Source organism: Prinia subflava, chromosome 12 (assembly GCF_021018805.1).
Source record: "Prinia subflava isolate CZ2003 ecotype Zambia chromosome 12, Cam_Psub_1.2, whole genome shotgun sequence".
Classification (NCBI taxonomy): domain Eukaryota; kingdom Metazoa; phylum Chordata; class Aves; order Passeriformes; family Cisticolidae; genus Prinia; species Prinia subflava.
Genome location: NC_086258.1, coordinates 8,840,325 through 8,849,513, shown reverse-complemented (window position 1 = coordinate 8,849,513; position 9,189 = coordinate 8,840,325). Strand labels below are relative to the sequence as shown.

The window sequence follows — 9,189 nt, the reverse complement described above, 5'->3', positions numbered from 1 at the left end:
CTTCACGAATGTGCTCGCTGAGCAGAGATGAAAGCAGGGCAGCCTCTGGGTCGAGAGCTCTTTCATCCCCGAGTGCCTCTCTCGGCAGGGAAGAGCCTTCTCTCCTCAAACCGAAGCTCCGATAAAAGGCTGTGTGTAGGCGGTCTGATAGAACTTCTGTCCTTTCCATAAATTCAGGATGTGCACTAGTAATGGATTTTAGCACCTTTTAGAGCTCTAGCCCAGTATGGAAGTCTCCTTTAATTTCTAAATATGGGCTCAAGGTTTTTCATTATGTTAATGAGATGCAGAAACCTAACATCATCCCCAGAGATGGGTTTCAGAGGAGTTTAAAACGTAATAATGAAAGACTGAGGTCTCTGAAAAGATAATCTTGCTTCTGCTGCTCACAAACACTTCTTTTAATCCTTGAAGGACAACTAGGAGACAAAGGGGTTTAAATTCTTACTCCAGGCCCATCGGGGATGTTCAGGGTTAGAACTTAATTTATCATTGTTTGTGGCCAGCAACCCACAAACAGTACAAGAGTAAAATTCTACTACTTTTGCCTTTTCCTGACCCTTTCTTTTATTTGACCATTAAATCTGAAGTGGTTCAGACACATATCTTTTGATCCATGTCCACAGCTACAACCTAAATGGTTTCTCATATCATATCTCAGCTTTGGGGTTTTCTGTCTCTATTTTTCCTGGGTACAGCAAGCAAAAAAAATAGATGGTTACAATAGCAGAGCCTAGCAGCTTCCAAGAATTGAAAAACCTTGTAGCAGCTGCTAATTAGGATTTTAAAAATCTGCAGTGCCTGAGATATTTTAGAGCACATTTTATTCAGAAGAACTGTTAAATGTATGAAGATGAAAGAGATGGATTACAGGAGAATTAAATGTAGGGTTTAACTGAGAAATAATCATTTTCTATGAAAGATAATGACTCCTCTTGAGGCTAGTATCAAGATTTATTGACCCAGGAGGTTAATATTGATCAAACCCAAGGCAAACAAAATATTAGACCTTGAAGGAGAGTAATCTTGATATTGAAGCCTTGCCACTGAGTGAACAGGTCAATATATCTGGGTGCCGGAATCTCAGGTTTTGAACACAGAATTGGTGAGGGATATTAAACACCTCTGACATGTCCTGTGTTCACACTTTTTATTCTCATCAGCAGGAGATAACTTTATAGCTGTGTCCTTCCCTGTGTGAGCGTTCAGGCTTCACTCACAGCCCTCACAGCAAATCTGATGGCTCTGCCTCAAGTGTAACATAAGGCAAAAATCAAACAAGTCCTTCAGCTATTTCTCCATATCTAAGCAATATTTTTAATAGATTTCATTCCAAACACAAGGATCCTGCTGCTGCAAAACCAGAGTGAGAATAAACTGAAAAACCAGAGTGCTGCAATTTATGGATTTGTCATTGTATCCAACACTCCAAGTCCAGGAGGAAAAAAAAATTGAGTTAAATTTTGCTATAAACTGACAACAAGAAAACAAGGAACTCATGTGGATTAACTAATCAATGAGGATAAAGTCAGAGACAAGGAAATGTACCACTAGAGACATGAAAATAGTTTATAGGATAAGATCACCAGTTAAGGCGCTGGGGGCAGAAGTTGCCTTTTTATTTCTGTTCATATGGCAACAAGCAGGGGAGGGTTTAATGTGCCCAGCAAAACAAAACAAAAGTGCACCCACTCACTGCTGAGAAGAGCAGTATGTACAGGATAATCTGTAGTTCTAATTGATTTCACTGAAAATAAACAAACAAAATAAGCCATGTATATAATATTTTATTCAGAAAACAAGTACAAAAACAATTAAGCCAATAGCACTTAAAAATATTAACATAAAATGTATTCTATTCCCCCCAAACAGATTTTAAGTATTGCATTTTTAGAAGTTACATTTATTATTGACCCTGATTTTAATTTTATTTGAAAGACACTCTGAATGAATAGGATTAGAAAAAATCTGATCTCTTTACAAGCAATTAATCAATAATGGAATTCAGTTTCTGAATTCCAGGAAGAAATATTTGCACTATATTTATTTTAAAAAGAACTAACAAAAATTTGATTTTCTCAGTACAAAACAGGTGGACCCACAGCAATTAGCATAGTGAACAATTACCATGCTGAGCAAATGCTTCTCTTTCCTTGTCAAAAATCTTGATTTTTTTTCCAGTTTTGCCAATACAAAAGGAGTATTGATTTCCTCTCTTTTGTCTGTTAAACAACATTCTCAGCACCCCACATTTGGATGTTGTAAAAATTCAATGGGCTCCTGTGAATTGCATGATAAATAACCCAATTGCAGGCACATATCTAATTGTTAGGAAATGAAAGTGCTGATAGAAAAGTCTCTAATTTAAAGTGCATCACATCAGTATTTGCCTCATTTGCATAAAATTATAGACATTAAACCTGAATATCTGGCTCTGGATCCTGCAATTCCCTGTGCCACCTCTCTGAAACATCTCCAGGCCCCTTTAAGCAGTTTCACTGTGTTTTAAAAGAAAAAAGATGGTGCACAGCCACCTTTAAAACTGGCTTTTTTCAGATAAATCTTATTCAGAACTCTGATTGTATCCAGGATCAAATTATCAAATATGGCTTCAGTCATCCTCATCTTCACTGTTAATTCATCATCACCATAGGAAGTCCACTGAGCTTCTTCTTTGCGGAGCTCCTGGATCTAAAACATAACATGGAAATGGATTTTTACTTCAAAAATATGAGCTTCACAAAAATGCTGAGACACTACATCCAATCCACCAACTTTAATCTGCACCATTAATTTATTTAATTTAAACCATTCACAAGAACTGGAAATACTGGATTATTAATTCCATTTTTTAAAAGTCAGTAATTTGAAGTTCTGAAATTCATTTAAGTGAATGTGATTCTCATAAAAGGATGAGAATTTCTAGTTTAAATCTAGAGGAAATAAACAAATTCCCATTGGAAAGTCTGCTTACCAGAATAAGGTCCACTCTGTCTCTCTTACAGTTTCCATACTTGGTCATATTTAGGATTTTTCTTTTCATTTCTAAGTCATTCTTTTCCAGGCTCATTATTTTAATAATTTCACCCTGAATAAACGTCTACAAAATAAAGAAGGCTGAAAAGAACTCTCCTCATAAGAATTCTGGTGCTGTGAAGGTTCCAGATGAGTGACAGGTGCCAGTGTGAAGATCCAGCTTTAAGTCCAGAAACATCCCAAGGTTTAGGGGACTGATTTGGAGGTAGCTGATCAATACCGGCCAACCAACACATTTTAATCATAATATTACTGTAGAGGTTGCTCACAAAATAGTCATAATTAGGAGAGTTGAAAGGCCCATTCCCAACTCCATACATCTGGAATGTTCTGACTAATCAGCTCAGTATTTATTCAGGCATTTCAGAGTAATTCTGTTTCTTCTCCCATCACTTCAGTTACATTGCCATAACCCTCACAAATTCCACATTTCTTTTTGTCACTGCAATCTCTGCTCTTTTCACTCTTGATCCTGTACTTTACATTTCCAGAACGTACCTTGACATCACTGACATCCGTCCTTCTGCAGAGACGCCTGCAACAGTGAGAGCCCACATTTTTTTTCATCCATGGAAACACATTTGGCTTTGCAGTCACTTGATATTCTGCACACAGCAGCTCACGGCTCAAATCAAATACAACCTGTAACAAAATCAGCAGGACTGAAGGCAGGAGAGCAGGATTCCAGTCCCCAGCTTCCCATGGAACTTGGCTTTTCCTGAACAGACCCAAACCAAACACCGGGTCAGGTGTCCAAAGTGTTATGGTGGAACTCTGGCAAAACTCTGGATTCTCTGCAAGGACATTTATTCTACTGGATTTATTCTGCAGCAAATTGCAAAATACTCCTGGTAGTACCTTTCAGTGTCCCTTATTTAAGGGAATTTTAGTACCTTTTAACCCTATATTTAGTGTTAGCAACTGGAATAATATTAAATATTAGCTAATATGATTCAGCCTCCAGAACACTACAAAAGTTAACTAACAGTTAGTGCTTTAAAAATACCTGATTATACATCCTCTTGCTTTCTGCTTCCAAATCATTCCCTGAGAGATCATTACATTCCAAGTACTTTGGCATGCTGATGTTCCTGAAATTTGAATTTATGTTCTCTGGGGTCCATAATTCTTCCACAGCATATGCAGACAAATTTTTAACATAAGAACTGTTGTGTGGTATCACAAGAGGAACTTCCACAGTTTTCTTCCAAGGAGCTGAGTGCCACTGGTCTAATTTGTACAAGTATTGCTTTTGTGTCTGCCTCACCGGCATGTTTAGGTCAGAATTAGGCTGATCAAAATCTTCAGAGCTTCCAAAAACACCAGCATCAAGGATCTTTAAAAGGAGCTTCAAGAGAGAACAAGAAAAGACAGATAATATATTCCATATTTTCAGAGGGATTGAGATTATTAGCAACTGATCAAGGTTACACTTAAAACCATCTTATTCATGGGTTCAAAGAAAGGCTTACTGATGTATTATTAAAAAAAACCCAAAACTATTTTAACTGTATTTGGCAGAATTCAGAATTAGAATTACAGTTCTGGAGTTCCATGAAAATTTTTGACATTTAGCATCATTTTTGTTCGAAATGTGGAACTGCTCTCCCCACCATCACCCTCAAAGCAATTTTCTCACAGCCAGGAACTGGAAAGGAGTCAGGCAGATGAGCTGACAGGTGTTCCAGGTTTGCTCTGAAGTCAATAAAAATTGACGTTTATACAGATTTATCAGTTTTGACAATTGACAAATTCCAATAAAGAAGTCACATTTTCTTTGTTTGGACCATACATGTGCATCCATCGGATACAGGATAATTCCTTAAATAAAGAATGGGTCATATGAATTGAGCAATCTGGTTTCTAACATTGATATAATTTTTATGGATGATGAAAAACTGGGTGACACAAATTCTTGCCTTTATAGGCAGGGCCAGCACTTGAAATAAAAACTTTCTCACTATACTTACAGGCAAAGTTGTTGGAGAAGTCTCTGGAGATAAATGAAGTACCTTGTCTGCTTTTGATCTGTGTTTTCTTTTAATCTTCTTATATTCTTTAACTGCATCATCTATAAATTTAGTTATAATTCTGTCTGTTACTGTGTGACAATCATGAATGCAAAGTGTATCAAAATCACCCAGTAAAACATCAGAAACCTTCACTGATGGTTCAGATAAGGCAGCAGCTGAATTTCCTTTGAGGAGAAATGGTTTCTGATTGTCTTCTTGCCTTAGGTCTTTGCCATAATTCATCATGTCTTTTTCAAAGGCACTTTTATATTTGTGTTGAGCTGTTTCAGAAAATGCAATTAAAATGTCAAACAGAAGTTTTTTACTGAGTTCACTTGCAATATCATCAGCAAGTTTAATTCTTTTCTGATCCTCTACCAAGCAACAAATATTTTTGCTTGTGTTTACCTCATCTGTCTTGTTTTTCTTTGGAAGAACATCTGCAAATATCATTTGTTTTATTTGTGTCAGTTCTGTTTTTTCTTTATCTGACCCCAAGCACATTAAGTTCTTTTGACAGAGGAATTCATCATGGTTACACCGGTTGGAATGGGGAAACTTTTGCCCTTTTCCAGGCAGCGAGGCACTGTGTAACCCAGACTGCTTTTCTTTCGCTTCAGAACCTCCTGCACTGTTTGTGTCTTCTGCTTTCTCCTCTGCAAGCCCCACTCTCTGCCCATCATCTTCAGAATATTTGCAGTCTCCTTTGAGGGAGTTATCATCATCATCATCATCATCATCATGGAAGGAGTCAGAGTCTTCCTTTCCCATGTAGCTGGAATTATTTTTGTTCACCCCCAATGGGTGTGAAATCTCATCAGGTCTGACAGACACCCCACAGTACTGAGCATACTCAAAATATCTCACCTCTTCACAAGTTCCAACATTGTCACCTTCAGCTTTGGCCAGTGCAACACCAGCCCAGTGGCCACTGCCAAAATGAGTCTGGCCTTTGAACATGAGAGTTTCAGGCTGGCTCTGCTTTACCAACACTCTGTCCCCCATTTCAAATGATGATAATGGGTCAGCACTGGGCAGCTTTTCATACATTTTGCATTGTTTCATTAAGAATTCAGAACTTTTACTTCCATCAGAAGAATCTGTATTTGACATAGGCAGAAACTCCAAATTCTGCAAAGGCATCTCCTGTTCTTCATGCTGGTTTTCTGACAAACAGCTGGAAAGAGCTGTAAATGTAGATTGTTCTGAGAGACGACCATCCTGAGCTGAAAAAGCACCACTTGTCTCTGTACTGAGCAGGGGAAATTCCTCAGGCACGGTGTTATCAGGTAATGGGGGTAATGCATCCATTTCCAGTGACAGATCTTCACCCGTGCCCTGACGAGACTCTGATCCTGTCACTTGTTCTGGTGGAGAAGCAAAATCATCTGTGCTGGAGGCAGGATCACCATTTCTCATTGCAGCTGCACCTAAAGGGGGAGGAGGAAGATCTTCCCTTGGAAATGACAAATCCTTTTCTTTAAAGGATGGCAAGTCAGCACTTCCAGAGGACAATACTTCATCCACAGGACACAGCATTGCCAACAAGGCATCCTCATCACCTCTGGAGGTTGCACTGCTGCATGAAGGGCTGGCAGCTGCATCATTCCCCAGTGCTGGGATCTCCTGGGAGCAGGGTTTGTTTCTGCTGCAGCTTTGTGGCTGGTCCTCTCCCTCAGAAGGGTTTTCAGACTGGGAGGAATGTTCTGACTCCATTCTGGAGGCATTTTCTTGGTCTGCTGGAGTGAAGGAAAGCAGGTGATCAGCACAGACACAATCCAGTGCATCTCCGGGGTATTTCTGGGTGAGGGATGAAGTCTCAGCTCCATCATCTTCAGGCAGCTCACGTTTGTTGTGTTTGTCACTAGGTGATGTTTCTTTTCCACTGCTTGTTGCTATTGGCATTTCTTCTGAGAGATTAGCAAACACATCACCACTGGCACAGACAAACTCTTCTGGGACACTGACATCTGTGTCCTCTCCGTGTTTCAGCTCTAATTCTGGGTCTGAAATGGAACTTTTTGAGATATTGGTCAAAACTGCAGACACCTTCTGAAATTCTGAGTGAGGAGAGTCTGATCTGGCACTTTCACATTTCAAAAAGAAGTTGTTTGACTTGGACAATGATTCAGTGGAAGATAATCCTTCAGAAAATGCTCTTAAATTTAGTTCATCACAAGCTTCATGAGAAACACGGTCCAAATGCTTCAAATATTGACTGGAATCCACCTGATGAGTCTGAGAAGGGACAGGCACTTCCACTTCTTTAACTAGAATATTTAAAAGATTTTTTTTAAAAAATCAGCATTTAAACAAAATATTTTATAGAAGAGCTTGCTGATAGATCACTTAGGATACACAAATCTATCTTGCTCCTCCACTATACCTAGGAGTAAATTAGGAATTGGACTTTATGATCCTTGTGAGTCCCTTCCAAATCAGGGTTTTCTGTGATTCTATGAAATGCAGAAAGATGGTTCATTAGAGAAATGACAGAAATAGGAAATATTGCCACAGTAAATAAATATTTATATTACAGAGATTATGCACACCCAGAACTATGTAAATGAGATAACTGACTCATATATAAACACTTTTATTTTTCACCTCTCCTACTGAGAGTAAGAAATAAGAACTGAGGATAAAACCTGGAAACAAAAATAACTCCAGCATGTCCTGTTCAAGTCTATCTCCAACTGATCTATGTTCTTTTGAAAAGAACAGCCTCAAATTCTTGAAAAACTGTATCAAAAGAGAGCAAATTGTTAATGACACAATCAGAGTAAGTTATAATTTTGTTCTGGGGAAGCAGTATAATGATATCTCTTAATAAACCTCTGAGAGATCCCCACTATCTTGCCCAGCAGTGATTTATACATTGGCTATAGCGAGCAAGACACTTGGGTAATAAATGAGAAGATTGTCTCTCTTTCTGTCTGGATTAAAATTTGATTGAAGTAGTTGAAACAGATTGGACATAATAGCATTAAATATGATTGACCTGTTCCTTCAAGAGTATTTTCTGCCTGAACCAGGCATAAGTTACTCCAAGTAGGAAGCATCCCCAAGCCTTTCTCTGGGTACTTTCTGCCACATGGATTAATATCTTCATGATTTTTAGGATCAGGGTTTGAAAGAAGTCCTTCTTCCTCCAGCACAGATTCCTAGAATGTAAATATTTAGGAGACAGAGTTAATGGCTTAAGGAAAAAGTGCACATAAGCAACACACTTATTTTGACTTCATGTTCCTAAGTGCCAGATGAGTCTTGTGCTGGTCCTATTTTAAGGCAAATATAATCTGGGACACCCTTTCTTTAGGCACTAATGGAATTCCAGAGGTGGTCCTTACCAGAAATACACACTTTTGATCTTTTCTTCTAGTCAGTGTGGCTAGAGGTTCCATTCCAGCTAAATTTGTAGATTCCAGAGGTAAGAAAACATTATCCTGAGCATTAAAGGACTGCTCCAAACCCAGGAACTCCTCCACCTGTTTCTGGTGTTGTACCAGTGACTCCTTGTTCTCAGTAGAAAAGCTGTAAAGATTTAGACATGGAATGTATCATTCCTGATCAGTATAAAATACGAACATACCCATGCAAGTGAATAAATAGCATAATCACCACCCTGCACTCCTACACAGGACAGAGATCTATGGACAATCAGCCAGAATTTGGGTGCATTTGAGTTCCACCAGCCCCTGGCTGCTCCAGACTGACACCAATATTCACTGTTCTCCTACGAGCAGCCTTGTCAGTAATAAGAAGTGAAAGCACAGCCAAGAAACCTTTTAAAGATTTCTCTGACTTGTAATCAATAACACCATGAATTATAGATCAGTTCCATGCAGGGATTTATTTGAAAGCCTTCCCCTGTGGGGACTTTAAGTAAATGCACAAACCTGACTCACCACCCTGCTAAAGCTCTGGGTAACACTGAATGAAAGGAGGTTTTAATTCACATAGATAAATATATGTCTCTAACTGCTTTTTCTCTCCCTGAAGCAAACTAGATTTTTGTTCTGAGCAGTGTGGATGCCGTGGGGTTCTCATTCACACTGCTCCGTGGGAAGCAGACAGGGATGCAGGGGATACAGCTCCTGAGGAACAGCAGGATGGGGATTTCTCAGTCTGACTAAACTCC

The 9,189-nt window shown here is 38.9% G+C and overlaps 1 protein-coding gene across 11 annotated transcripts in view; it reads right to left on the bottom strand.

The window, feature by feature from the left end:
- Positions 1 to 1,770: 1,770 nt before the first annotated feature.
- Positions 1,771 to 9,189, bottom strand: part of CCDC187 (coiled-coil domain containing 187) — a 32,697-nt gene continuing 25,278 nt past the window's right edge. For 9 of the 11 annotated variants that reach the window (XM_063410206.1, XM_063410209.1, XM_063410207.1 and 6 more), the window contains 7 exons: positions 8,399 to 8,582; positions 8,050 to 8,212; positions 5,007 to 7,318; positions 4,043 to 4,384; positions 3,535 to 3,678; positions 2,975 to 3,100; positions 1,771 to 2,691 (listed from right to left, as the gene is read on the bottom strand). In XM_063410206.1, the coding sequence (XP_063266276.1) occupies positions 2,506 to 2,691; positions 2,975 to 3,100; positions 3,535 to 3,678; positions 4,043 to 4,384; positions 5,007 to 7,318; positions 8,050 to 8,212; positions 8,399 to 8,582 (3,457 nt within the window). In that variant the 3' untranslated portion in view covers positions 1,771 to 2,505. The remainder of the gene's footprint in view (positions 2,692 to 2,974; positions 3,101 to 3,534; positions 3,679 to 4,042; positions 4,385 to 5,006; positions 7,319 to 8,049; positions 8,213 to 8,398; positions 8,583 to 9,189) is intronic. The other 2 variants (XM_063410208.1, XM_063410211.1) reach the window with 2 other exon arrangements.